The 27849-nt window shown below is 51.6% G+C and overlaps 9 protein-coding genes across 9 annotated transcripts; 5 read left to right on the forward strand and 4 right to left on the reverse strand.

The window, feature by feature from the left end:
- Positions 1 to 103: 103 nt before the first annotated feature.
- On the forward strand, positions 104 to 3184 carry IAR55_004197 (uncharacterized protein; the record flags this gene model as incomplete). Its single annotated transcript, XM_066947297.1, has 6 exons — positions 104 to 268; positions 343 to 668; positions 738 to 1442; positions 1490 to 1712; positions 1777 to 1999; positions 2064 to 3184. 6 exons carry the CDS (start codon positions 104 to 106, stop codon positions 3182 to 3184), a joined length of 2763 nt encoding a protein of 920 aa, XP_066802676.1.
- A 498-nt stretch (positions 3185 to 3682) lies between these two features.
- Positions 3683 to 5810, reverse strand: IAR55_004198 (uncharacterized protein; the record flags this gene model as incomplete). The annotated part of the gene is made up of 9 exons (XM_066947298.1): positions 3683 to 4203; positions 4258 to 4548; positions 4610 to 4864; positions 4933 to 5071; positions 5131 to 5164; positions 5226 to 5273; positions 5397 to 5435; positions 5503 to 5632; positions 5795 to 5810. The coding sequence occupies 9 exons, from the start codon at positions 5808 to 5810 to the stop codon at positions 3683 to 3685; spliced, it is 1473 nt and encodes a 490-aa protein (XP_066802677.1).
- A 340-nt stretch (positions 5811 to 6150) lies between these two features.
- Positions 6151 to 7733, forward strand: IAR55_004199 (uncharacterized protein; the record flags this gene model as incomplete). The annotated part of the gene is made up of 5 exons (XM_066947299.1): positions 6151 to 6356; positions 6477 to 6778; positions 6885 to 6999; positions 7115 to 7217; positions 7362 to 7733. 5 exons carry the CDS (start codon positions 6151 to 6153, stop codon positions 7731 to 7733), a joined length of 1098 nt encoding a protein of 365 aa, XP_066802678.1.
- Positions 7734 to 8050: 317 nt separating this feature from the next.
- On the forward strand, positions 8051 to 11456 carry IAR55_004200 (uncharacterized protein; the record flags this gene model as incomplete). Its single annotated transcript, XM_066947300.1, has 8 exons — positions 8051 to 8086; positions 8148 to 8258; positions 8313 to 8969; positions 9030 to 9410; positions 9468 to 10001; positions 10057 to 10458; positions 10532 to 11086; positions 11151 to 11456. 8 exons carry the CDS (start codon positions 8051 to 8053, stop codon positions 11454 to 11456), a joined length of 2982 nt encoding a protein of 993 aa, XP_066802679.1.
- Positions 11457 to 11772: 316 nt separating this feature from the next.
- IAR55_004201 (uncharacterized protein) lies at positions 11773 to 14434 on the reverse strand (the record flags this gene model as incomplete). The annotated part of the gene is made up of 12 exons (XM_066947301.1): positions 11773 to 11998; positions 12139 to 12227; positions 12335 to 12738; positions 12826 to 12847; positions 12917 to 13089; positions 13203 to 13434; positions 13532 to 13564; positions 13630 to 13724; positions 13793 to 14016; positions 14094 to 14157; positions 14254 to 14293; positions 14393 to 14434. The coding sequence occupies 12 exons, from the start codon at positions 14432 to 14434 to the stop codon at positions 11773 to 11775; spliced, it is 1644 nt and encodes a 547-aa protein (XP_066802680.1).
- A 791-nt stretch (positions 14435 to 15225) lies between these two features.
- Positions 15226 to 16955, forward strand: IAR55_004202 (uncharacterized protein; the record flags this gene model as incomplete). Its single annotated transcript, XM_066947302.1, has 4 exons — positions 15226 to 15377; positions 15546 to 16210; positions 16393 to 16615; positions 16847 to 16955. The coding sequence occupies 4 exons, from the start codon at positions 15226 to 15228 to the stop codon at positions 16953 to 16955; spliced, it is 1149 nt and encodes a 382-aa protein (XP_066802681.1).
- A 184-nt stretch (positions 16956 to 17139) lies between these two features.
- IAR55_004203 (uncharacterized protein) lies at positions 17140 to 22169 on the reverse strand (the record flags this gene model as incomplete). Its single annotated transcript, XM_066947303.1, has 14 exons — positions 17140 to 17544; positions 17631 to 17746; positions 17808 to 18005; positions 18087 to 18161; positions 18220 to 18310; positions 18399 to 18580; positions 18681 to 18877; positions 18968 to 20101; positions 20165 to 20491; positions 20584 to 20877; positions 20942 to 21275; positions 21371 to 21709; positions 21790 to 22038; positions 22109 to 22169. 14 exons carry the CDS (start codon positions 22167 to 22169, stop codon positions 17140 to 17142), a joined length of 4002 nt encoding a protein of 1333 aa, XP_066802682.1.
- Positions 22170 to 22955: 786 nt separating this feature from the next.
- On the forward strand, positions 22956 to 24838 carry IAR55_004204 (uncharacterized protein; the record flags this gene model as incomplete). The annotated part of the gene is made up of 8 exons (XM_066947304.1): positions 22956 to 23120; positions 23186 to 23264; positions 23322 to 23682; positions 23737 to 23893; positions 23948 to 24082; positions 24124 to 24355; positions 24411 to 24500; positions 24564 to 24838. 8 exons carry the CDS (start codon positions 22956 to 22958, stop codon positions 24836 to 24838), a joined length of 1494 nt encoding a protein of 497 aa, XP_066802683.1.
- Positions 24839 to 25497: 659 nt separating this feature from the next.
- IAR55_004205 (uncharacterized protein) lies at positions 25498 to 27551 on the reverse strand (the record flags this gene model as incomplete). The annotated part of the gene is made up of 8 exons (XM_066947305.1): positions 25498 to 25870; positions 25954 to 26137; positions 26232 to 26346; positions 26412 to 26554; positions 26615 to 26672; positions 26749 to 26910; positions 26983 to 27244; positions 27334 to 27551. 8 exons carry the CDS (start codon positions 27549 to 27551, stop codon positions 25498 to 25500), a joined length of 1515 nt encoding a protein of 504 aa, XP_066802684.1.
- Between the last annotated feature and the right edge of the window lie 298 nt (positions 27552 to 27849).

Raw genomic sequence — 27849 nt, forward strand, 5'->3', positions numbered from 1 at the left:
TACAGCCTACGCCCCGCCCCCGCCATCCCCACACAATTCGACCTCCGCCATGTGTTAGACCAACACACACCACAACCTTGACCCATCGCGTAAGACGACAGAGATGTGGTCTCATCTTCGATCAACATCAACGCCATCAGCCTCTGATCCTCGCTATACATCTCCGTACAAAGAGGGTATATTCGACGGATTGGTGTTCAACATTCAGAACCCGAATAGGTACGATGATCGAGAGGGAGATCTCGCTCGAATGAGGGTCAAGATCCTCGTAGGTGTTTCCTTCTTCCACCTTACATTTGGGTTGAGCTGATGAGATACGAATGATGACGATGTGATACGCAGAGTAACGGAGGAACACTCGCTTCCAGTCCGGATCTCTCAGAAGTCGATGTGATCCTCGCCAGACTAAGGCCCAACACCAAATGGCATCATGTCGTATCTATCCGACGATCCCATTCGCCCATACGTCGCGAGATCCTGGACAAGGAGGGCTGGGCCCTCTGGAGATTGGTGGAGACGTTTGGTGCTTTGATGGATAAGACTAATAGCCAAATCCGACCGCATGGGAGGAAGTCGAGGAGATTGCTCAGGTGGGAGTGGGTGTTGGACAGCTTGCGTCAAGGAAATTTGGTCAGCATGGACGGGGACTATTCAAAGTGGGAAGTGAGGTAAATGACGACTAGAATGAAGATGTTACATAGTCTTCCTTGGGAGCTGATTATTTCTGGGACTTGCAGAGGTCGTTATGACGACACCATGCGCTCGTCTAGTAGCCATTTTCGATCAAGTCCTACTCGAATGGGAAGAAGAGATCAGAGATCGTCTCCGCCAGCAACTCGCGCGAACGATGGACTACCCCCACTCGAAGAGGTCATTCGGATGGTGCAAAGAGCACGTCAACCCAGTCCCGACTACAAATCTGATCGCACGATTTCTGCCGAGGCGACCCCACCTACGAATCGCAAGGATGACGACCAGTCAGGGCTTTTATGCAGGCGGCCATTCCATGGAGTCAGCTGGGGATTCAACATGAATACTTTCAATCTGCCAAGGAGGCACTTGCCTGCTGTCGACAATTGGCGACCATCCATAACCTCAGACTCTCAGCGTGAATCATCTTCCGTCTCTTCTTCCAATCTGCCAGCACCTCCAACGTCATCCCCTCCTCTGACTCCGCCCCCGCCTCCACCTGTATCACCGTTCTCTTCGCCTTTGACACCTTTGTCTTCGTTGTCGCCTCGCTATCTTGTGTCCGACCGACAAATAGGCGTCGAGGCGAGCTCTCCTGATAAGTTCAAGGATAGTGGCAACTATGTTCAGAGACACTCATGTCGACTCGACGAAGTGGAGCTGACCGACGAAGACTTGGAGGAGCTTCTTTCCGATCGAGGGGAGGAAGCTACTGAGAGTTTGAAAGATTCCCGTTCTCCCATTCCCATCATGTGCGTCGTCATGTCCAGCTCAAGGCAGACATTAACTCTTTCCTTAGCGACCTCACCATTTCCGACGAGGACAGTGACGCCGAGTCCGAAACCTCTTGGACGCCTGTCATGCAGCCACGTCCAGCGGCGCAGAGTGCTCCCACTGGGTCTAAAAATGGATCTGCGGATCTCCCGATGAATAAACCGGTCAGAATCTTTTGCCACGGCCAGCGGGAGCCTCTTCGCTTTTACATCTTCGAGAGTGACCCAGCCCTCAAGCTTGTGATCGAGGTAAGTCGAAAGATTCATGCGTAGGATGCAGAGTGACCCGATACGTGTTTCACAACTTTGGTAGCGCACTGGCGGCGGGGTATTGTGCAATCAACCTCGAGATGCCGATATCATCCTCATCCGTCACGATACCCTCCCAAGTCTCAGTAATGGCGAGGTGAGGAGTCTGTTGAACATGGGATCCTCTGAACCTGGATCGAAAAAGCAGCAAGTCCTCTCTCCTCGTTGGGTGTATAAATGTATCGCCGAGGAGAAGCTGTGGCCCATTGGGCGACACAGGAGAAATTGTAAGCTGGTTCTTTGTCGGGAGATGATATTTGCTATCCTTTGCTGATACGTTGAGCTCGACAGCTTTCTCAACCTCTGGTAGCTCAGCCACAGCTGCCGAGATGGGCGTGTCAGCGCAACCTATTACACAAAATGCTGAACAACCGCAAATGACCACCGACGACGATATCCATGTCGGTGTCGAAAAGGTGACCACTCCACCAAAGATCAAACGACTCAAGCTTGTGTTCAAGAACCCAAACCTGTCTCACGCTTTAGATTCAGACGTACACGCCGTCCGATCTGTCTCTGAAGGCAGTGAAAACCTCAAAAGACGAGCATCTTTGTTATCGCACCCTCATACCAAACGAGTATGCTCTGTCCCGCCGCACAGTAGCTCGACTGTCGTTCACAAAAAATATTCTCGATCTCCTCCGCCAGCACCTTCGCCCGAACCGATGATAGTTTGTCTGCCCTCCGCTCACCGCCCATGGATCGCGACGAACACGACCTCAACATCCAACATGGCTCCTTCGATCTCTCAGCCAGAGGCGAGACAACTGGAACCGCCAGAACCGCCACTCCCGTCCGAGAGACGCCAGTATGCCAAGCGAACGACCCAATCAGTGATGCTAGAACGGATCAAAGTGATGGCTCTAGCTTTCCATCAACAGAAGCCCGGTGACACTCAACATAAGATTCTGAGGGATTTGGCTCGCGATCACGGAGGTGAATATGGCTCTTGGGCTCAGATGCTGAGAGATAGGAGAGGGAGGAGCTATAAGCCTCTGCTGCAGAAAGAGTTGGAGAAGTTGAGACAGCGAGACGAGACGACTAGTCGTGGTGTGATTGAGAGGACGGCCGTCAATGAAGGTGACTACAATCACACGGCGACAGGGCAAGAGCTTCACAGGCGTGTGCCTCAGAATGACGACCCGGAATTGGACAGCACCAACAAAGACAGGGGCGTGATCGAAACGACCTACAAAGAAGGCGTGAATGACAGCCAAGAGAACCATCGAGGGACCGAGAACGTGAACGGTGGTGAGAGAACTCTTGACGAGCAGCCCGGTCTGGACGATCCTCAATCATGGGGACAATACGAGAGTGAAGAAGGCGGACTCGACGAACCCAGTGATGTCGAGACTGAAGATGATCTCCCACTGGCTCTGAAGGTGGCGGTGATGAAGCATCCCAAGAAGTAAAGGGTGGAAAAGTGGACAAGGCAGGTAAGACGCACAAGTGGTAAGGGAGGAGCCGTAGCCTTTCGACAGATTTTGAGCAAGAAAGACATGTTGAAGGGTGATAGCATATCGTTATTTCGGAGTGGGTGGTAAAGATCGTCATACGGGCAGGCGGAGCTTCTGACATGTACTGCCGCCGAAATAAGGCAGGATTCGTATATGCAGCTCATCAGCCACTGATATATCGATTGTCCCATTCGGTCAGGACGAGTTCATGCACATATAAGTATATCAGTAAGCATAGAAGGACAAAGCTCAGCAGTATGGGTTCAAACACGTCAGCACTGTTGTCCATGCGATGCATCCCAAGAGATACACGAAACGTGTTTATTGCCCTTGATTGCGCGGGAATCTGTTCTCGGGTATGTGTGTGTATATAACGCAGAATCCCCTCGTTCGCAGACGCGATAGCCGCGTCCGGTCCTCATATTTGACGTCCATAATGATCAAATGGATTCCTCACAGAAGCAAGTCGTCGAAATCTCCACCAGCAGGCTTGGCGGACGCCTGAGGTTGGACTTGAGCAGGCTTACCAGAGGACGGTGCAGGACCCCAGAGGCTGCTCGAAGCTTTCTCATTGGCCAGATCCTTGATACTCTTTCCTTGACCTGCTTGACCGGATGACGCGGTGGACCTTCCGCCCATACTCGAGAGAGAAGTGGTGAAGAGATCATCAAAGGTCGATTTGGACCCTCCCGTGGGTTTGGGCGAGAGTGCGATTGACGCGGAGGAGTAAGAAGGTCGTGAGACGATCATTGGGGCTTGAGGCGTGGCAGCAGGTGGAGGGGACGAATAGTTTGGTGTGGGAAGAGAGAAAGCTGGACCGGATAGGGAAGGAGCACGCGGCGCTGAGACAGCAGGAGTAGTAGTTGATGTCGAGCCAAGAAGGTCGAACAAGTTCGCATTGGTCGGTTTGGCTGAGGAGGCGACAGGAGGGGGGGATGGGGCGGCAGGCGCTTGCTGGAAGTCATCGAAATCATCTAAGCTCTAGATGTCAGCTTGGAACAGAATGAAAAAGCGTCCAGAGATCTCACCATCACCTCCAACGAGTGAAGCAGCAGCAGCAGCAGCCGCCGCCGGTGCGGGAGCGGATACCTCGTCGTCGTCACCAAAGTCAAACAAGTTGACTTCCTTCGGTTTCTCGGCAGGTTTGCTCTCCTTCGCAACAGGTTTTGGAGGGGCAGAGGTTCTGGTTGATCGACTAGTAGATGCAGCAGGTGTACGACGAGGTTGATCTTCTTCAAAGTCGTCTGCACCTTCATACTCGTCGTACTCCACTTGTTGGGCAGCCGTATCGCGGAACCCTCGAGAGGATGAACGATAGTCTGCCACATGGTTGTAAGCTGCCAATGCTGCACGATGTCGGGCGTAAAGGTAAATGCTCACCATCACCGTTATCATTTGACCCTCCGTATCTTGAGCTACCACCGCTACCACCACCACCGATACTTCCACCTCGACCACCGAGACTGTCGCTGCCAAATCCACCATATCGATTACCCGTAGCGGTCACAAAGCTCATTCCTCCATCGTTCCCAGTACCTTGATACTTGTTCTTGTTGGACTTGGCCTTGCGTCGTTCTGTTCGGATACGCTCAACGTCCCCAAGAAGCGCAGCAATCTCCGAGGCACGGTTTCGGACTGTAGGGGACGACATGAAATGAGCTCGACAGACTGGGCAAAACAGGTTCCAGTCTCGAATAGCTCACCATTGATACCTTGATCTTTACCCTTCTCGTCGATATAGTGAAAACTTCTCAACATCTTGATGGTTGACACGTGTGCTCGTGCGTCGTCCACAACACGTTCAGAACCGTTTTTGACCAAGAACTCGAGGAGTGTAAGTGCCTGCTCGATTCACTGTCAGCTTCCCGTATGAGACGAAATCAAACAATTTGAAAGCTGACCTTGTAGATCTGTCTCCACTCGCGAGCTTCCTTCCTGTCAACGTCGTCACCATCAGTTGCGATCCAGCATGTACACTTCACAAGGCTTAGCTCACTCCATGAAACGAGAGTAGATGGTCGGCATGATCTCGTTGAATTGAGCGCTTTTCGAGATGTCAGCTGACGCAGACTAACAATGGCACAATTGGTGGACAGCTCACAAATTGTGTGTTCTACCAATGACAAGCAGTCAGCTTGGCTTTCTCACGAAATCCACGACCACTCACCCATCCGCAATTTGCTGCATCAAAGTGGATGACGCGCCCCTGCCAGAACACGTTCATCAGCTCGTCGATCTTGCTGTGTCCCAAGCGACAGGGTGAAGACACACACCACGGATCATCGTTGGTAGCTTCTCTGACCTTTGCCTCTGTCTCACTGACGTTGAGGACCATGTTCTTCGCTTGATTATAGTACGACTTGACATCGTACATGGTGAGTTGGGACGCCTGCTTGGCGAGGCCTGTGGAGGCACGAACGAGCGATCATGCACGAGGGAATGGGGACAGCGTAGTGGATCAGAGATTGAGTTTTGTGTGGAAGGAAGAATGTTGGCTGTCAGCTAGTATCGCATGGCGAGAGTACATAGTGAGGGGAACGAGGGAGATTTGGAGGAACAACCAACCTTCGATGAGATCCATGATGAGAGACGGTTGTTTGGAGCCGCAAGCTTGATCGGTGCAGTTGATACGAGACGCTACAGTGCCAGCAGACAGTTGTCTGATAGCCCAGATGTCCTCCAGACGAGACAAGCACGAATGGTGATATTAAGTGAGTGCATCAACGCGACGGTGAGGGGCGAAGCGGGGAGTTGGACGAGCGCAGTGAGCCTGATATCAAAAGGGGCTCAGTTGTGCCTGATCTTCATCCAGCTATCACAGTTCCTCCACCACACACCTCCCAAGTCTGACCTCGCTCATACTCAGGTTCGTTTACACCCTTTTTCCTACTCATGATACAAGGACGTGAGAGCAAGACAAGATGGACGAAACGAAACCCGACATCCTTCTCTCGGCTGGGGAGTCCGATTACCTCGCCCCTCAACAGGACGAAGAAGAGCTCAACATACATACACCTAATGGTCGTCCTATCGTTTGGGCCGTCAAGATACCGAGAGAATTGTTAGAGAGGTGGGAGATGGTGGAAGAAGCTGGAGTAGAATTGGGAACGTTGGTCATCGATAGCTCGTACGTTCAACCCATAAACACCCACTCTCAAAACCACATCAATCCTGTGACCCTCAACGATTCGCAAGCTCTACTGGTCAATATTTCCGATACGAAACTCACTCACCCTTTTCGATACAGTGTCAAACCGGCCAAAATCACACTACGTCTCGCCGACCCTGCTGCTGTCATCAAGCCCGACACACCTCCAACATCGACGGACGCAGATGATCCGACGTCATTTTCATCTTCCTCCAGACCTGGTCCTTCGAAACGACCGCGATACGACATCTCGGGTATACCAGACGAGTACACTGTTCATATGCCTGTAGATCATGCGAAGAACACCTATGTTTTTACTGAGAAAAAGAGGGTTTACGGAGCGAAACATGGAGATGTTCCAGTCGAGCGGGATGGGTTTGGGAAGAGAAAGAGAGATAAAGGTGAGTCTGGACACTTCTCTCTAGGTCCATGATTTCTTGACGTTAGAACGATGCTTCATCATCATGACGATGAGCTGATCGATTGCCTGGCTCGTAACTGTCGCAGTCCATCCAACACTGATTGCACCGGTGAATCATGAATGTCATAGTCAGCCGGTACAAAACGAAAAATACTTCAGGATTCTCGAACAGCGCAGATTAGAGAGCGAGCAGTCTAAGCGGTACGTTTGGATCCTGGCATCCCCTGCATGATCACGAATCTCTTGCATCCTTTGCGCCGACTGCATGACCCGCAACTGGACAGAATGTCACGCTAACGATTTGCGTGTCTTATAGTCCTGTCATGAGAATGGAGGATGCGGGTCTGTCACAGGCCGAACAGAATCAATTAGCCAGTGGATACAGGAATGCTACCTCCACGTTCGGTAGCAAGATGATTGTGAGTAAACAGCATCTAACGCTCCTACCCCGCATCCGCCATATGTGTTCTTCTTGATAAATTGATTGTAGGAGGCGATATATGTCGTCAGGCAGTTTAACCATTTTGGGCTGTGCGGTGCGCTAACACGATTGACCTAATCAGATATCCGATAAGTCAAATCCTGGCGAGCGTTTCGCAAGACTGGAACGACACGAGCTCATCGATCGAATATTCGCCTGCTTCCGCGAAAAGCCATATTGGGGTATACCAGCTCTGAAAACCACGCTCAAACAGCCTGATTCATGGTTGAGAGAAGTGTTGCGAGATGTCGCCGTGCAGATCAAAGAGGGACAATATATGAACATGTGGGAACTGAAGCGGGGCTGGAAGGAAGGGGGAGGAGGAGGTGTAGGAGAGGGAGAGAGAGAACAAGATCGGGAACTGAAGGACGAGAAGCCTGATCTGGAAGCCATGCGCGATGATGGGGAGGACGATGATCAGGACGATGAGGATGACTTTGAGGAGGTCATGTAGTGGGCGTAGTAACGCGATATTGCGTCGAAGTGGCCTCTCGTCTGTCTAATGGTAGTCACGATCTCATTAGCATTGGTTGTTGTAACATTTGCATACCGACTATCTCGTAGCATGCAAAGACTAACGAAAACAGTAGACCTCATCTCGAAGGACGTTCCGTGGTTGATAAGCAGCGAAAGAAATCAACGCCACGTCATCATGCCCTCCTCCACTTTTGCGGATTGTCCTTCTGCCTTCTATTGAAATATTTCGAACAACCACGACTTGACTTCGCTGTTTTCTTATACATATGATCATCGAAGCCTCAATCATCCAGCATGGTCAGATCGTACATGCGCCATGGCCCAACACAGGTGAGCAGCTAGTGATTGTAATGCTTCGACTCCGAGCTGATACATCCTGAAACGATCTTAGGCCTTCGGTGTGATCTGCTCGCCTACTGCTAATTCATCTTACGATGGAAAGCTGGCATACGTTGCTGGATGGGAAGATATACTAGTCTGGGATGTCAAACGAGGAGAGATGGTAAGTACATGCCCTATTCAGTGCAAGCTATATGGTCTGACTATCGACGTCTAGGTATCGATGTGGCATTCTGCCGGTCTCACTTCTCCTGTCACTCATCTCACTCCTGCACCCTTACCATCTTCGTCGACATCCACCACTCCTCACACGTTCGCGGTATCGTATACCGACGGCTCTATCCGGTTATGGTCATTTGATCCTTCGTCTCCCGAGGTCGAAGCTGCTGAGATTGTCGCCTTCAACGGACACAAGAAATCCGTTACTCAGATGGTCTGGGACCGCGATGGATCGAGACTCGCTTCGGGAGGTACGGAAGGAGAAATCGTTGTCTGGGACAGGGTTGGTGAAGTCGGTCTCTTCAGATTGAAAGGACATCGAGGACCTATCACCGGACTGGCATTCATTCCTCATCCCAATGGAGGGAATCACCCCGGATGGTTGGTGTCTTCCAGCAAAGACACCTATCTCAAATTGTGGGATCTCGGGACACAGCATTGCGTTCAGACAATCGTTGTGGGCCGAGGAGAGGTCACAGGATTGACAATCAGGGAGGAAGAGGATGAAGTGAATGCGGACGAACAGGATGGAGAGAAAGGAGACGTCAAGGGACGATGGGTTATCGTCACAGGAAGTGGGGATGGTGAAGGCAAAGTCTGGTCAATGGAGAGGAACGGCCTAGCCAAAGGCATGGCCGAGAACGAAAATGGAGAGGTCAGTCGTCGTCTCCATTCCGCCGAGAATCATCCTCTCAACTGACAGACCATCATGTAGCTCCCCACTCTGATTCAACCGCTGTGTACACTTCCTCTGCCATCATCATCTCAACCTATCTCTCAGCTCGCTTTCCATCCCACTCTTCCCCTCCTTCTGCTCCAAACATCCGACCGTACAACGTCGATCATCCGACTTCGTTCGGAGGAAGAGGTCAACGCTAAGAGGGCCAGAAGAAAGAAGAGGGAGAGGGAGAAGGGCAAGAAGAAGAGCAAGGGTAAAGGTGATGAAGAAGAGTTGGACGGCGACGTGGCCGAAGATGCAGGAATTGTGGTATGGGAAGAGCGAGCAACCACTTGGTGTACCGTCAGAGCAAATGCGAAGGTCAAGAGCTTTTCCTTTGCGGACGGGGAGATCGCCTCTGCCAAGGGCGGCGTATCTGTGAGCGTCTTGTCTCCCTTCGTTCCGTCTCGATCGGTGCTGACACCAACGGTGCAGCTGCTTCTCGCACTTGCCAACAACTCAATAGAATCGTATACTATTCCCTCGCCATCTGCATCCTCTCGGAAAGCTTCCAAGCTGCCAGACGGACAATCACCTGATCCCGTCAAGACTCATTCGATCGAGTTACCCGGCCACCGACAAGACATCAGAGCCATCGCCATATCGTCCGACGATCAAACCATTGTCAGTGCCGCCAATGGCACCCTAAAAATTTGGAATGCCAGAACAACCGCATGCATCCGGACGATGGAATGCGGCTATGCAATCTGCTCGACCTTTTTACCAGGAGATCGACACGTCGTCGTTGGGACCAAATCAGGAGAATTGATATTGTACGATATTGCGGCATCGACTCTCTTATCAACGTACAAAGCGCATAACGGACCGGTATGGGCGGTACATGTCAAACCTGACGGGCGGGGTTTGGTCAGTGGAAGTGCGGACAAGGACGTCAAGTTCTGGGAATTCGAGATGCGAGAAGAGGGCGAAGGCGAGAAGGTGGTCGATCGACTGGGCGTGGAACGGGAGGTGAGTGTTTCAAGGATTATCAAATATAACTGCAATCTAACGCCGATGGGTATAGTTTAAAACCAAGCAACTCGCATTGGTTCACGTTCGAACACTCAAGATGACCGACGACGTTCTTGCTGTGAAATACTCCCCAGACGGACGATTCCTTGCTGTTTCGCTACTTGACTCAACAGTCAAGATCTTCTTCCAAGACACTCTCAAGTTCTTCCTCTCATTGTATGGTCACAAGCTACCTGTATTGTCTCTTGATATCTCGTCCGACTCGAAACTCATCGTGACTTGCTCTGCGGACAAGAACGTGAAGATATGGGGTATGACTTTTGGTGATTGTCACAAGAGTATCTTTGCGCACGACGATTCTGTCATGAGCGTCGCATTCGAGAAGGAGGCGGGGAGTCACTATTTCTGGACAGTCGGTAAAGACAGGATGGTTAAATACTGGGATGGAGATAAGGTGAGTAGGGGTCGATGTTTATATAGCACAGTTGATCGTCTATCCGGAAAGCTAACGATACTCATCTGTGCAGTTTGAGCTTATCCAAAAGCTTGAGGGCCACCATGGAGAGATCTGGGCACTCGCTACAAGCAACCATGGGCAATTTGTCGTCACTGGATCGCATGACAAGTCCATCCGGATCTGGGAGAAGACGGACGAGCCCTTATTCTTAGAGGAAGAGCGAGAAAAAGAGATTGAAGCGATGTATGACTCCAACCTCGCCGATTCGATGAACCGAGATCCGACAGCGGAGGGTCAAGAAGGAGGCGATGAGGCCGAAGCTGTCCAGAAGCAAACTGCGGAAACGCTCATGGCCGGAGAGAAGATCATGGAAGCTCTGGAGTTAGCAGATGCGGATCGTGAAGCGGTACGAAATTGGGAGGAGGAGAAAGAGAAGACTGGGTTAGACGTTCCCAGACCTGCCAGAAATGCCGAGTTGATTGCGAGAGGCGATATGGAGGCGGACGAGTTTGTTTTGAACACTATCCAAAAGATCCCTACGGCAAGTATGGAGGATGCGTTGTTAGTTCTACCGTTTAGGCAAGTGGTTAGCTTGTTGGGATATCTCGATGAGTGGGCCACGAAGGTGAGTCGGGCTTGACTTCTCACATGGGTATGGCTGACATTCGCATATCACCTTGGATTTCTAGGGCCAAAACACCGTCTTAGTCTCTCGGCTACTGTTCTTCCTTCTCCGAACCCATTCTTCCCAGATTGTATCCAACAAAATCATGAGAACGCCATTATTGACGCTCCGGAACCATCTCCGCGAAGCCCTGAAGAAGCAACGAGACGCGATGGGATACAATCTCGCCGCGTTGAAGTTTATCAAGGGACGTTGGGAGGGCGAGAGGGTGGCGGGGTTGTATGAGGAGGAAGGGATGGATGAGGAAGGTGTTAGGAGGAGATTGGAGGAAGGGAGAGGGAAGAGGAAGAGGGTGGAAGTGAGGGCGTAGATCGTGTAGTTCCTACCAGGATCTCTTTGCATGGATACATCATCGACTCGACAAATCGACGAGGGGATTAGTCCAGTCATCCGATACAGCATTCAATTGACGCGGCAAACACAGTTCGCAGATTCACTCGTTCCCACATACTATCATGATGATTTATGGTACGTTACGCAGGAATTACAATTCGCAAACAGATACTGTAGTCAGATCCCAAACAAATCGCGCAGGAAATTACAGAAATATACTCAGACCTCGCTTGTCCCTTCCTTTCCCTTGCTTCCTTTGCCCGTGGAACCACTCTGCATTCCAAAATCCAAAATCAAACAGCACCATGCTCGAGATAATCCACCGACTCCTTCTTATTACCCTCGTGGGGCGACTCGATCTTCCTATCCTCCAAGATACTCTCGAGAGGCGGAAATCCATGTGGTGGATACACTTTCTTCTGTTTGAATTGGGCGTGTCGCGTCGGACCGCTGAAGAGTTGGTCCATCGCTTCGATCGGGATACCTTTGGTCTCGGGGATCCAGATGAATGTGAAGAGGCTACACCGCATCCAAGAAAAAAGAAAGAAAAGACATAAGTTATCGTCAATGATGATACTGCCACGCCACTGGGACAAGACGCGTCGGGAAACACGCGGTGTCTTTCTTGGGTCCGTTCGCTGAGGACACGAAACACTCACACGGTGATAAAGCAGATACAGGCGAAGAAGATGAACACGCCCCAATCCATCTTGATCAACATCTCGGGGAATGCTTTCGTCGCTGCGAACTGAGGCACGTCGCAAGTCAGTACTACCCCAGCCTCGTTCTCAGGTCGTGGCAAAGCCAAAAAACAAGAAAAGGGCATGGCACAGACAATCGAGTGGAAGCACTTACCGAAGCGAGCCACTGACCACATCCGGCCCAAGCGCCTGCCAAAGACCTCAATCTGATGGGAAATATCTCGGCAGACACGACCCAGGGCAGACCGTTGCCTCCAAAAGCCCAGCAGATCGCGTAGACCATGATCAAGGCGATGGCTGCATTCCCACCCTTCTTCGTGGAATCAGACAGCGTTTTCGCCGTCTGAGGATGTCCAAGCTTGATGTACACCCCGAGGTAGATCAAGAGCAGACCACAGGATGCGGCGGATAACATCCACGGTTTGCGGCGACCGAAGCGATCGATAAAGATCAGGAAGAAGATGATGGACGCGGTGGCTTTGAAGACACCGTAGATACCGGTCCAAAGAGTGGTGTCTGTGATTCCGATGGCTTTGAATATGGAAGGAGAGTAGTAATCTGAGAGGATTGCCAAGGGGAAAAACGGTGCAAGAGATCAGCCAAAGCAAGACTGGAGAACGCTTTGCAATGTCACAGTCCACCCACTAATGGTGATGGCGCCCGAGAACTGAGGCGACAAAAGGTCCAAGTGTCAGTGCTAAGGATTCGCGACTACTTTAGATGGGATGACACTCACATTCTGCAAGAACATCATGCCCATGACTAGCATCGCTCTATGTCTGATAGATGCGATCCTGAGCTCTCTCACACAACCCAAGAAGTATCCCTTGATCCCTTTCCCTTCTCCTCCTGCGACTGTGTTTTCTTCCGCGATCCGATTATGGATCATCGCAAGTTCCTCTTGGATGTCTGAGAGTCGAACCCTGATCAGCTTACAGATTCACGTCGAGCCGGGATTCTCTTGAAGATTGTCGTAGATACCTCGAGGGGGTTGCATTTGATGGTGATGGAACGTAACTCACAGATATGATCACTGGGAAGTTGACGGAGATACTCCAGATTCTTGAGAGCTTGTGCCTCATGACCTCTTTTGATCAAGAGCATTGGGGACTCAATCATGAACACCGTACCGATGGCAAACAGACCGCCTGGGATCAGTTGCACGGCCAGAGGAATACGGTACGCCGCCGGGGAATGGAGGTCGATCGTTTTGGTTACGCCGTAATTGATCCAGAATCCAACGAGATTTCCGATCTACGCTTCAGCGTCAGTCTCAAGTGGACAAACCTTACCTGCTGTCTGCGGATAAGAGCACTGTATGGAGGAGAAACTGCGCCTGAGGGGGACTCACTTGATAAGCGACTTCAAAGTACCCCACCAACACCTACAACGAGCATTCGGGAGGTCAGTGCGGACTCCGTTTCGTGATAGCCAATGAGATACACTGACACCTCTGATAGGAGGCGGACTGATCTCTGCCAGATAACTCGGGACCACACCAGTAATGGCTCCAACCCCAAGACCAGTGAGAACACGACCGGCATCTGAGCTCGCCCAGTCAGTACAGAATCTCCCAATCATACAGCATTGCAGGACGCTGTCGACCACTCACAGATCATGCCCAATTGATGGGATGCAGCAGACATGATGATCGCCCCGATGTTGAAAACCACCGCGGATCCCTGCAACGCCACCCGTCTTCCATACGCCTCCATCGCTGGCCAAGCGAACACGGCACCGAAGAAACATGCCGCTGTGAACGATGAGGTGAGATTCGAGCTGTTATCTGTCTTCTGCTTGGCAGTCATCGAATCGATACCGAACGCTGCGGTGAAACTACATCCGAGATATTCACTACAGGTCAGTCTCCTTGACCAGACCTCAACCGTGGAACGCAGATGGGATGGACTCACCCTGGTCGAGTGATGGTCGTGCCGATGAAAGCGGCATCATAGCCGAACGTGAGTGCGCCAAACGCTGTATTTGAAGTGCTGCATCAGAACATTGTCACAATAGATTGAACTTGTAGGATATTCGCCAACATCATGTCCGTCCGAGAAGATTGCGACTCACCGATGCAACAGCCCATGGCGTAGATACGCCAATTATACACCTTTTCGAATAGTCACAGAATCAGTATCCAGTATACACAGTGGAGGCTCAACGTCATACTCGGAACTAAGGAAACCATCATCAAGAGGGCCTGACTCACCTCTGGCGGCGTCGGTCTATCTTCGATGATCTTGAAACCCATCTTTACGAGTCGATTATCTTATCTTAAGTGACTCTTGATAACGAGGGTATCTAGGTCAGACTTCAATGAGGAGTACCCACGGGGAAGCGTGCGGTAGAAGATGGGGCTCAACATCCATCCTAGTTCCCTCAGCTTTATATGATCGTCAAGCAGAATGAATGGATTCGGTTTTGCATTCGGTACAATCCCGTACGGTTGATTGGTATTCATCCAACAAGTCGACTTACGTCTGAGAGTATTATTGGTATTCATCCTCCACTCCAGATTCCTTCCAATGCAAGTCACCAGAACGACACGACCAAAGATCCGGAGTGCGATCTGCCGTCAGGTGCAAGACGATGAAGACCCGACACGGAGTGAACTCAAAAGGCCATTCTGTGAGATTTGGCCAGCTGATCAAGGTCGAGTTGTTGGAGATGGGATAAATTATCGGCAGCGACTCTCCTCTGATTTGATGCTGCTACCACAGCGTAGAAAGAATCGGTTGGATCCGACGAGAAGTCGTAATCTCTATCCATTCATCTGACCACCGGGAGACCCCCAGTCCTCTGTTCTTGGACCAGAAGGGAAGACACTGCAGCACCGGAAACACTCGGGAAATTCCGAACGCACCATTGAATAACGTCCATCTGCGCAGGAAGATGTATCAAGATCGCTGTCACGGACACCGGACCGAACATGACTCTGAGGGAAATGCGCTCGGCACGAAAGAAAACGATCTGCTCTTAACAATGACTGTCCACTTCCACTGACATGTCAACAAAGACAAGCTCGAGTATACAATGGCCGAAATGAGGCTCCCACGCATTGATCGCGAATTTATCTTCAAGGATGATCCCAGACAGCCTGAAGTGCATTGTTCAACGGTCCAGGTCGCGTCGGGGGTGGTCTATGCGACTTGGTTCGGGGGAAGCAGAGAGGGTCATTCGGATGTGAAGATATGGTGAGTGGTGTGTGTGTGTGTGTGTGTGTGTGGTATGGGGTTGCATCTTAGCGCTGGGGAGATCAAGTCGTCCCGGGAGATTCATACATCTTGCCGTGCGATATAGGATTTCATGTTCGCTTCCCGTGGTCCAGCGATCAATGTCATTTACGCGTTCTTGTCATGCAGGTTCTCCAAACGGGTCAACGATCAATGGCGACCACCACAAGTCATCGCTGGGGAACAAGGTCTCGTGCACTGGAATCCCGTCTCATTCCTACCTGATCCTCTTCGGTACCCCCGCCATCTCTACGTATTCTACAAGATCGGCACGCCCATCCCATCCTGGCAGACGTTCTTCATCGAGACTCTCGACGGGGGTGAGAAGTGGTCTTTGCCTCGTGAACTCGTCCCGGGAGACAGGTCGGGTGGTCGTGGACCCCAGAAAAATCCGCCGATAGTCCTCAGTAACGGGGACTGGATCGCTGGGTCGAGTCGAGAGGTCACTCTTCCATCGACGGGTCAAGGAGTATGGGACGCATATGTCGACATCGCACCCAGTCCCGAAACCGATTCCGGTCCGAGCAAAGGAAAAGGAGAAACGTGCAGACAAGGTGAAAAGTGGCTACGGTCGGATTTCGTCAGATTACCAGAAGATAGGGGTGTGGAGGGCGGTAGTTTCCCAGGAGAAGGAGTGATCCAGCCGTCTCTTTGGGAAAGCCCTCCGCCAAAACAGGGACACGTACATATGATTTTGAGATCGTCGATAGGGAGGATTGTTCGTTCTGATTCGGAGGACTATGGAAGGTCTTGGTCGCCTGGACATCCCACTGATTTACCAAACAACAACTCAGGTCAGTCTACTCTTTCACCCCATCCCAGACCGAGGATAGTGGTCAACGCCTTCCGCGAATTGCTACCCCCGACATCTCCTGGACCCTCATACAACGTCAGGCCTTCGCGTGTTATCTGGGATGAACGGTCTGACTAGCGAGAGAAACGCTGATCCAGGTTCGATACTCACTTGTTGCGCTAGGCCAATGTATCTGTAGAATGCGGGACAACCGTCTCGTCATCGCCCTCAATGCCTCCTCCCGGAACTGGGGTCCACGCACCCCTCTGATCTTGAAGATCAGCCCAGACGACGGTGACACCTGGCTACCCTGGTGTACGCTCGAGGACCAGCCTCCTCCCGATGGGTTTGAGAGGGTCGTGGCGCTTGAGACGGGGATCGTCAATGATGGCAAGTCTGAATTTTCGTGAGTGACGAATGGGATCGTCCTGATTTGTTGTAAGGTACCGTAATCGAGCAGGGGAGTCTACCGCTTTGGTAGAGGGGTTGGGTCGTCGTTCTACTTTTCTTCCTTCCTCAATCGAGACTGTGAGGACAAAAAGTATATGCCAAAACAGATTCAGATCCGATCCGTTGAACATTCAAGTTACTTATTCAGAGAGCTTGTGACTTGCCACTGAGTCCTTCCTTATCGCAGGTACCCCACAGTCACGCCTACTGCCCTCGACGACCAAGGGGGAGTATGGGTCAGCTATACCTGGCAAAGAAGAGGAATAGCAGTGTGCAGGATCACCGATGAGGCATGAAGATAATCAAGCAACACATCATTCTTGTACACTACGCACATGTGGCTAGAGAGATGCCCTTGTATCTGGTAGGTTATTCTAGCGATGATCATCGAAATGCAGAGTGGAGTCCTTGAACCAATCCTGCATCTATGATCCCATTCCCATCTAAATGTCTAATATATATCAACGTATACTCCTTCACTCACTCCGCCAAACCCCATCCACCACCACCAGGAGTCTCTATCCTTACTCTATCCCCTGTATTCAATTTGGCAATCCCATTCGACCCGACTCCGATTTCCTCGTACCCATCATCACTAATCGAGAACCCAGCAGCCGCAGCACCGTCGCGATGATCTCTATACAACGTGTTCTTGCCTCGAGCACCATCTTCCCCGCCTTCCATACCTCTCGGATAGAAGACTCTTCTCTGGGAGACGATCGAAAAGTTCAACGGTGCTCTCGCTTCGAACAATTTCGACATCCCGTTGCCACCGTGATGTTTGCCTCTCCCACCGGATCCGTGTCGGATGGCCGATTGCAGCAAGAGCATCGGACATCGTTGTTCGAAGATCTCAGTGTCGGTGAGACGAGTATTGGTGCAGTGCTGAGTGAGCAGATGTATCCGTCAGCAAAATGTGAGTGGAATTGAGAGCACGAGATTGCGATGACCCGAGCACGCCTAGCACTCACCACATGGACACAGCTGGACCCGTTCCATGAAGGTCCTGCACCACTACCGCCACCGAGCGATTCACCGTACGAGAAGCCAGGAATCACTTTACCGGTGGCATCTTTACCACCGGAACCTGCGGGAACGAATTCAGCCACTTTCATTGCCTACAGTCTCCTTGGCACACCGCGACTCACCGAAGCCTGTACTGCTCGCACAACCCTGAGAGCAGGCGGCTGCCTTGAACGCTTGTAGAATGATATCAACAAGTCGTTGAGACGCGAGGGTGGATCCTGAAATAGCGACGGTACCAGTCGGGTTGATGTATGATCCGAAAGGCACAAGGTTGGTGATGGGATCAAGTACACCCTGGTTCAGTGGCATCGGGATGTCGGCTGGGAGGAACGTCAGCCGCTGTGCTTTTCAGTGTATCGCAAAGTGAGGAGACGGAGTGTACGTAGGAGTTCAAGACTCACGGCTGATCATCGATCGAAGACAATAAATGATCGCAGCATAAGTCAACGCCACGGGCATATTGCAATTTCCGAGGACTGCGATAGCGCATCGTATCAGCTTGTCAAGCTCGCACTGAGTGCTTCGGACACTCACCCTGAGGTCCCGTACCTGCCCAGTCGAACACCGCTGTACCTTCCTCCTTGTTGATCTTGACCTCGAGACAGATCTTCGTCCCGTCATCCATCTACACAAGCATGTATCAGCGCATTTCTCGATGTCAGCTCTGCCGATCCGGCCATACGACGTGACGACGGAACGCAGGGAATACTCACGTAATCGCTAGCACAAAGTGCCTTGCCTTGGAACTTGTCGTATGTAGCCCTCAGGAAATCTCTGATCGTCTCTCTCGCCACGACCTGTATCTCCTTCATGTAGAAAAGGACAGTCTTGGTCCCGAACTCTTCGAAAAGACGGTGAACGAGTCGAATCCCTCGGACATTGGCAGAAATGGCAGCTGAAATTGGTGATAGATGAGCGAGCATATTCCCGGAGAGTGCGGTGTGTACAGCCGACACCACGGGTGGGTAGAGCTTTCCGTGGATAAGCCGACTCACCTTGTAGATCTGTGATGTTGTGATCGATCCTTCGCGTCGCACTACATCCCGGTCTCTCCGCGACCTTCTCAAAAAGCTCTCTTACTCCCTTTTCATTGAACTCGCCTTGTGAAACAAGCTTGAAAGTTTCGATGACGACACCTTCTTCCCACAGCTCCTTGGCGATCGGATTCATTGATGTGACGGCGGTACCCCCACTATGAGCTGATATCAGCAGGCATCTTACATTCTCGTCTGAAAAGGAGACAAAGGCGGGCCTGAGTGATCATGTGTCAATCGTCACTCACATATCACTGTGGTGTCCTCTGCTTGCTACGTAGAATAGCACCTTTGTATCATTTCCAGGCTCGAACACCGGAGTGACAGTCGTCAGATCTGGCAGATGTGTACCACCCCATTGAGGATGATTCGTCAGGAGCACATCACCGGGTCTCAACTTGCCCAACCAGTGATTATGTTGACTCTGAACCGCATATTGCATACTTCCCAAGTGAACCGGGATATGAGGTGCGTTCGCCACCAACGCCCCGTCGGTTCCGTGGATCGAACACGAGAAATCCAATCGCTCTTTGATCGAAACGGAAACGGAAGTTCGTTGCAGTGTATGTCCCATCTGCTCCGCGATTGACATGAATCGATTCGCGAAAACTGCCAGCATGATAGGATCTGTTGACAGTTCCTCTTCCGTCTCCACTCGAGCTTTCGGGTCTTCGAGTCGGATGATAACGTGTTCTTTCAGAACAATCGCTCGGGCTGAGGGCTCAACGACGATAGTCTGAGTAGAATCGACAATGATTGCAGGTCCAGAGATTTGACTGTTGACAGGTACTTGGCCGAGAACGTAGACCGGTGTGCTGAACTCTTTCACTCCTTGAGGCGTGTCAAACGAGGCCTGGTTGAAAGTGGAAGGCTTCACAGAAGGAGGTGAAAGAGTCGCTTCAGCTTCAGCGAGTCCGGCAGAGTAGTCAGTCGGTGTGACATTAAAAGTCTTTCCCACACCTCGCACGCGAATGTTGGACATCAACACCTTTCGATTAGTGCTGAAACTCGTCTCTCGAAGATGTGCATCTTTGAAGTCCTGCTTGAGACTGGGTGCGAAGGGAATTTGCAGGACAGTGTCGGCTCCGTCATACTGCACCGCGATGGTGACGGTGAACTCTACGTCGCCAGCGGGAACACCTTGTTCGGCAAGCTGCTTCGTGACATCTGCTTTCAGAGCGTCCACTCGGGATTGAGTCTCGAGGTAAGTCTTGGAACCTTCGAAGGAGGCGACGACTTCTGCAGAGAAGGGCGAGGCGGCTTCCGCAGTGAGAGAAGCGCAAGCGATACCGTATGCTGACAGGATGGAAGAGAATCGAGGGACAACGACGGTCTTAATGCCTAGTCCTGCAGCGATCGCACAAGCATGTTGTCCACCGGCACTGGACAGGAGGCGCATCAGTCGGTCGTTGCTGTCTGTAGGACTTGGACCTCTACGGACTCACCCGCCGAAGCAGCATAGATCATGGGAAGACATCGCGAATCCTCTTTGTTCAGTGATCTGCCTCATAGGCCTGCTCATTCCCTCATTCGCAACTTTGATGAATCCAGCCGCGACCTCTTGCACTGTGTAGGGTGATGATCCGGGTCGAGAAGCGTTGATCTCTTTGGTGAGAGCTTCGAACTTTGATCGGGACGCTTCGAGATCGAGGGGTTCATCGGCATTTGGTCCGAAGATCCTTGGGAATTGGGAGGGGATAAGACGTCCAAGAATCAGGTTCGCATCGGTGATGGCGAGGTCTCCTCCTTTTCGGTAACAGGCGGGACCGGGGCTATGTGGGTGTCAGCCATATCAACGATGCGAGCGAAAAGTCACAGGGAGAGACGTTGTGACAAGATCGACTGTCATGTTGGCCGAACTCACTGTGCTCCCACACTCTCCGGACCAACCACAAACATCCCGTTCTTATAAGTCAACCTCGAACCACCCCCAGCAGCAACGGTCTCAATGCTCAGTTGTGGACAAGCGATGTTGACTCCTGCCACCACACTCTCGAAGCTGAGCTCGAACTCTCCTCCAAATCGCGATACGTCGGTGGATGTCCCACCCATGTCGAAGCCCACGATTGGTCGGCCTCGAGTGGGGGAGTAAGCGGTCAGAGCGGATCCGACGAAGCCACCAGCTGGACCGGAGAGGACTGCTCGAAGACCGGAGAATCTGAAGGAACAAGGAAAGAGTTCAGCTTCCCTCTAGGTGGCACGATACTGTGACCTCCACTCACTTGTCGGAAGATACCAAACCACCGTCACTCTTCATGAATTCACTTCTCTTTCCTGCTTTCCCACCGGCGAAATGACTGTTGAATCCATCGACATACGCCCTTAGAACTGGTGAGAGGTACGCATCCAGAACCGCCGAGTTTCCTCGAGGAAGGACCTTGATAGCCGGCGACAATTCGGAGGAGAGTGAGACCTGGGTGAAACCGATTTTGCGGGCTATGTCGGCGATCTCACGTTCGTGGGATGGGAAGGTGTAGGAGTGGAGGAGACAGACGGCAAGAGCTCGAAGGCCTTTGTCGTAGAGAGCTTGAAGGTCGCGGGTGACCTTGGGGGTGTCTTTGGATAATAATGGTTGACATCAGGAAACGGATCTCAAAGTGTTATGAAGCAGACAGGATGACAGATTGGGCAAGATGGAAAGAGATACTCACCAAGGTTCTTGAGAATCCTTACAGCCTCTCCACTGACACCCATGACCACAGCATCGTCTCCCACAGCCTTTGCTCGCTCGATCCATTCATCTGCACCTGGCGCGTTAGGGTCCAGCGACCATCCTTCCAACGTCACTCTCTCATCTGCCTGTACCACGTCTTCAGGCTTGTAGAGCATCTTCACCTTGCCCGAGATGGAAAGGTCGAACAAGTCCGGTCTGGTCTGGTCCCCTATCTCGATGAGGTCTTTGAATCCTTGTGTGAGAACCAAGCCGAATGGCTCGCCTTTACGTTCGAGGAGAGCATTGGTCGCGACGGTGGTTCCCATTCGTACTGACTCTGGAAGTTGTGCAATAGCTCAGCCTCCGCTCTATCTTGGGTGTGGACTGAGTGGTAGTCGGAATTCATCCTACACTCACCAATCAACGAGGTGTCGTACAGCTCTCCTCTCGGCACTGCCTCCTTCTTCACGATCTGCAACAACCGCCTGATCCCTTCACTCGGTGCATCGTCGTAATTGGCCGGGTCGACGCTCAAGAGCTTGAAGGTGATCTGTACCCCTCCATCACTCTCGTCTCCTGGAATGATGTCGGCGTTGCCCAGAAGCTCGACAGGGATGGGAGGGGCCCATAGATGGGTGGGGATGAACGCCCATACGTCACAGAAGGCTTTCAGATGGTGTTTCGTCAACAGGAGCAAAAACGGACACGATGGAGGGGACATGATAAGATGACTCACTTCCTCCTCTGTCGATGGCGACTCTCGCACCTTCACTACGAGGTGCAGGTTGTATCGTCATCTCGCCTTGTACAAGTTATCTTTGTTATTGTATCTTGTATGCTGACGATATCACCAACAAGCTGCTATCATGGTCAAATCGTCCCCACTGTCCGACATTCCCTCCTGCCTCCTGAATGGAGTGAGTCGGAATTTTCGTTCCAGTTAGCTGATCCCATCCCTCGAACCCATCGACAACCCGAAGACCGGATTTGGGATAACCCCCGTATATGCATGAAGTTATACCGTGCATTCGGTCTTCGGCCTTTTCCCTTGAAACTCTTCGGGTTGAAAAAAGCGGTGGATTGCGCCATCGAATATCCCGATGATTCAGGTCTGTTATATCCACATCATTGTGGCTTATCACGATCACATCCCCAACTCGGCAATCATCCATCCCTTCCCCCGCGGCCTCCACCTGTTATCTCTCTCCCGTTTATATATGCTATATTTTATATGCACCTATCGGAATGATGGGGAAAGAAAGACACGTGATTTGCACATGCACTCGTCTCGGTCAAATGCGTAAAAGACCTACCGTCGCTTATGGTTTAGCGTCGCCTTACGGCAAGCATGGCGTAGAGCTTTGTTCCATCATACATCTGCTGTCGCTGCTACGTTACTCGTCTGTACACGCCGGGGCCGAACGGGCATGTGCCGTCCACCAGACCCGCACAGGGATGTGGAACGAGCTTCGACAATTAAATGATCCATCGTGTTCAAAGGTCAAGAGTCCCCCACAGCGTTCAAAGCATCACGCCCATAATCACAGCAATCAGTAAAAGGCCAAAACAGAACAGCAGCCGACATGGTCCTGCCCATCGAAAACCCCGTCAAGTCGTTCTGGATCGAAGGAGCGAAATCACCGTTGAGGGATTTCAGATCGACGCCAGAGCTTCCAAAGGAGGCATTGGACGTGATCATCATAGGCAGCGGATATGCGGGCGCGACCATGGCTTATTGGCTCAACAAGGTGAGTCTCACGGTCGGCAGTCACCCACCAGTCTAAACCGAGAACTGATTGGCTTTTCCATCCAGTTTGCTCGGGACGGAGAAACACCTAGCATGCTCATGCTTGAAGCGAGAGACGTGTGTGGAGGAGCTACGGGTCGGAATGGTGAGTTGAGTCGGATCGTTTCGTCCTGGAAACTTCTCTTGACAGCTGCGTCCGCAGGCGGTCAACTGAGACCACACTTCTACTCTCGATACCCTCCATGGTCCGAACGTTTCGGCGCAGACGGCGCCTTGAAGCTCATCCAACATGAAGTCGCTCATATCCCCGCTTTCGACAAACTGTTCCAGGACGAAGGCATTGCCGAGAAAGTGTGTTTCAAGAAAGGCGAGACATTCGACGCTGCGATGACTCAGGAGGCCTGGGACAGACTGAGGGGCGCGTATGATATGATGCAGAAGGATCATGGGGTAGACGGTGATGTGATTAGGGAATGTCGATTGATCGAGGATCCTAAGGAGGCGGAGGAGTTCACCCAAATGAAAGGTTGTTTGGCCGCTGTGGTACACCCTACCGGTCAGGTGTGAGTCGTTGTCAATTGCACACCGGACGTACCTCTCACTGACAGACACGACAGCTGGCCGTACAAGTTCGTACATGCGCTTCTGCAGATCGTCCTCGACACAGGAAACCTCAACCTACAAGCACACACACCTGCCTTGACGGTGTCAGAACGAGATGCGGACGGCTTGATCACAGTAACAACACCGAGAGGAAGCGTCAAGGCGAAGACAGTGGTTCACGCAACAGTGAGTCCGCTTCATCGGTCTGATATGCTGACGTCGTAGTGCCGCTGGACATCTCATCTCCTTCCTGAATTCACAAAACTCATCCACGCAAGTCGAGGTACGATCGCAGCCATAAAAGCCCCAGAGGGGTTCATCAAGCATACTGGAGCTCAACATTGGGACAGTGTTGTGAACGTGAGTACTGTTCATTTGACCTTGTCACTGACGCTTGACAGAACTATCACCTTCAACTACCGCCGCCTTTCAACTCCATCATCTTGGGTGGAGCCAAAGCAGTGGTCATCCACAAGCCTGAGACGTTCGTCAACAACGATCAGGAAGATATACAGTTCGAAGGAGTCCCCGAGTTCTATGCTGGTTGGCCAGCAAGGGACGTGATAGGATGGAAGGGAGAGGACCCTGCTCCGTTCGAGGGCACGGTTGAAGAGGGCGGTGTCTGGACTGGAGGTGAGTATCGACTCTACGATAAGGCGGAGTGGTCTGACACTGGAATCGTTCGCAGTCATGTCCTCGAGTATCGACGCCTTCCCGTTCGTGGGTCCAGTCCCTGACAAGACGGGTCACTATGTCGCTTCTGGTTTCACTGGGCATGGTAAGCATCCCATCTGTAGCTTCTGTAGACCCGGATCGCGATCAACTCACAAATCGTTTATAGGTATGCCCCGAATCCTTGGCTCAACAGCTCACATCGCCCCACTCGTGCTCTCTTCCTTGGGCGTACCGTTCGAGACTCCTGCAGCTGCCGCGATCTTCCCTCCTCTGCCCGAACCATTCCATGTCACCGCTGAGCGGATAAAGACTCTGCAACAACTGGAACCTAAGGAGAAGCACAAGCTTGCTATGGAAGCTTCATTGGAGAGCGCCAAGAAGCCTTTTGCGAAGCAACCTTCTTTGCCCCTGGCCATGTCTGCGTTGGCGATCAGTGCTTAGATGTCATAGATGCATGAATGGGGCTGTACTCGGACACGGCGCATTTGAAGGAGAGAGCTAATGATCTCAGCCAATAGTGTATCTTCTTGCCCTCTCTTTCTTCATACTGTGACTTCGACCAGTGTGCGCGAGCAGAAGTAAACAGATGCAGGAGAGTCGGCAAGACGTGCTTGGAGCCTAAGAACTCAGCTTGCAATCCTCGTGTTGATGAAGCTATACAAGCCGACGATGACGCGCCGAAGGTCCCCTCGGCCTCAATCGGCCTACAACGTGATCAGTCATGAGAACCGACGACGTACGACCGTAGGACTCATCCTCACACAGCCAAGATAGATCGCATGCACGGTTCTGGTGTACTTGATCATTGATCATTGAATCGACCGGTAAAGGCCAGATGATGTCACACTCCTTGATTTAAGACCACGAACGATCCATTGAGCAAACAGATCGCATCAAACTACAACGACGAAGGTCGATCCCCGTCCTCCCCATCCAACTAATCGAACGCGACCGACTGTATGTATATCAAGGGTATTTAGATATCCAATCCACAATACACAACCAACCAACCAACCAACCAACCAACCAACCAACCAACCAACCGAGACCAGAACTAATGCTGAACACCGATCTGATCGATCCTAATCGACCCCTTCAGACTATGATTCCGCCAGCTCGGTCTTCGCCATAGCAGTGGCGACAGGGGCGCCATCCGCATCGGCGACATCATCGATGGTGGCCGGTGTGTCGGGTATCAATCGGATCAACAAGGTCATACAAGGAACCGAGAGGGCAAAGAGGGCTGCGAGGACGTAAAGGGGGATCCTGGGGTCGGCCGCGTGCGAGTTGATGGCGTAGGAGACGGCTTGACCGGCGGTTTCAAAGGCTCTGAAGAGACCTCCTGTTCGAGCTCCACTCGCCGTCGAGTTCGAAAAATTCCCGAGGATGTAATACAGACTCAGCTGCGTCCAATATCCCGTCGTGAAGACAATCAGATAAGGAATGTAGGCTACGGCCCATTCCCGGCCGTGACTGAAAGGAAAAGTAAGAGAGAAGGCAAAATATCGTCAGCCAAGATTGTCGTCCAAAACTTTTTTGTTGCTTTTGTCACTCACGTCTTGTAGTCGAGAGCGACTTTGTGGGTACCGTACTTGTGGTAGACGACACCTGTCCAGATGATACCAGCGAGCTGGGGGATCACCCAAGCAGCGACGGCGATGGCAGCCTTTTGACGTTGCGAGAAACGTTTGGTGTCGAGGAGGACACCGTAGACCATGACCATGAGGATGGTGGCGCAAGCTATAATTAGAGTGAAACATCCTTTGATCAGCGTCCGGGTTCCTGACTGTGTGTGTCGCCCTGACGATCATGTGAACAGACCAGGCAAACTCACGGATGATGAGAGTGGACAAAGCTCGGGCCCTGACGGAGAAATGGAGGGAGAGGTAGGTTCCGTAGACACCGCCGTAGAAGAAGGAATAGAAAGCAGGGATGAAAATGAGCCACGTCTGTTCGATGCACACAATTGACGTCAGCCCACCATAACGCCATATGGACGTTGCCAACCGCTCACCCTCTTGTGCATGGCATGCTTCGCCAAGGCTTGGAACTCGGCCTTCCAGGTGATGCTCTTGGAATAAGGGACGTGAGAACCATCACTTCGTCTGACCTTTCGGGTCTTGGACAGGAGGACGGCGAAGAGCACACCAGTGCATTCTAAGAAAAGATGCTCGAATCAGGTACTGCTCATCCTTGGTGTATGTTTCGACTACTCACCGAAACCGACAAAAATCAGGTAAGTCGACCAAGCGATACCTCCTGCATTGGCGTTGGCCTAGAAAAGGGAATGATCACATCAGCACGATATCATGAAGTGAGACTGGGTCGATTCAGATCCACGAAACACTCACATAGTTGGTCGAAAAGTTGATAGCACCACCGAGGACTGAACCTGAGCTTCTCATGGCAGACCAGATACCCAAGTATCGACCTCTTTCGCTCAGGTGAGGGTAGGACAACATGGCGGTGGTCTCTGCGACATAGAGGAAACCAGAGGTGATACCGCCGATGACCTGATATGATCGATCTCACGTCAGCGCTTGCTTCCTTCACCACCAAACGCGGTGTGCTGCATTTCGACTCACCCTCGAAAAGAGCAGATACCAATCAATGTGATGTCTAGCGCTGACGTAGTATCCGGAACCAGAGAGGGGGAATGCGATAGCGGCGATGATACAAGACCATTTGATACCGAACTTGTTGATCAGGGGACCGCCGAACAGTGTCATCAAGCATGACATGGCGTAGTTCAGCGATGAGGCGAGGTTCGCGAGGTATGGACTGGAAAGACCTCCTCCACCCAGATTGGAGATACCGTCTGACATGGCTGGACCGACGAAACTGAGACTGTGAAAGACGAACGAATATAAATCAGTATCTGTCATCTGCAGAATGGGAGATATGAATAATGGACAGAAGAAATAGACTCGACTCACGCTCCGAAGAGGATCATCTGAAACAAAGTACCTCTGAAGAATTTGGTGAACTTGGAAGCGTTCAGATAAGCATGATCGATCTCTGTGATGTTGTCGTCTACCTCGAGGCCGGTGTTGTAATCTGCCTCAGCGACAGGCTGAAAAGAGACATCTTGAACATCTTCCTTGATGTCACTGCCATCGACCTTGTCTGGTTGAAAGTTGTTCGTCGTGGGCATGATTGGGAGGAAAAAAGTCGGGGGGCGAAGGAAACGACGGTGGTCCTGTACCGGTATGAGGGGATAAAAGAAAGAAAGAAAAGTGGGTCTCGTGGATGACATGAAACTGGTCACATATATATCGTAAATTACACCAGGCCCCAGACACCCCCTCACTCAGTCCACAGCCGATGGTTCTGCTCTGTCCTATCTTAACATGGTGATATCCAAACCGACCATGCAACCATCGTTTGACCACCGATAAGCCTTCGGTACAATCAGAGTTCCTGAACTGCATACGCTACGTCTGGACATGTTG

Source organism: Kwoniella newhampshirensis, chromosome 7 (assembly GCF_039105145.1).
Source record: "Kwoniella newhampshirensis strain CBS 13917 chromosome 7, whole genome shotgun sequence".
Lineage (NCBI taxonomy): Eukaryota > Fungi > Basidiomycota > Tremellomycetes > Tremellales > Cryptococcaceae > Kwoniella > Kwoniella newhampshirensis.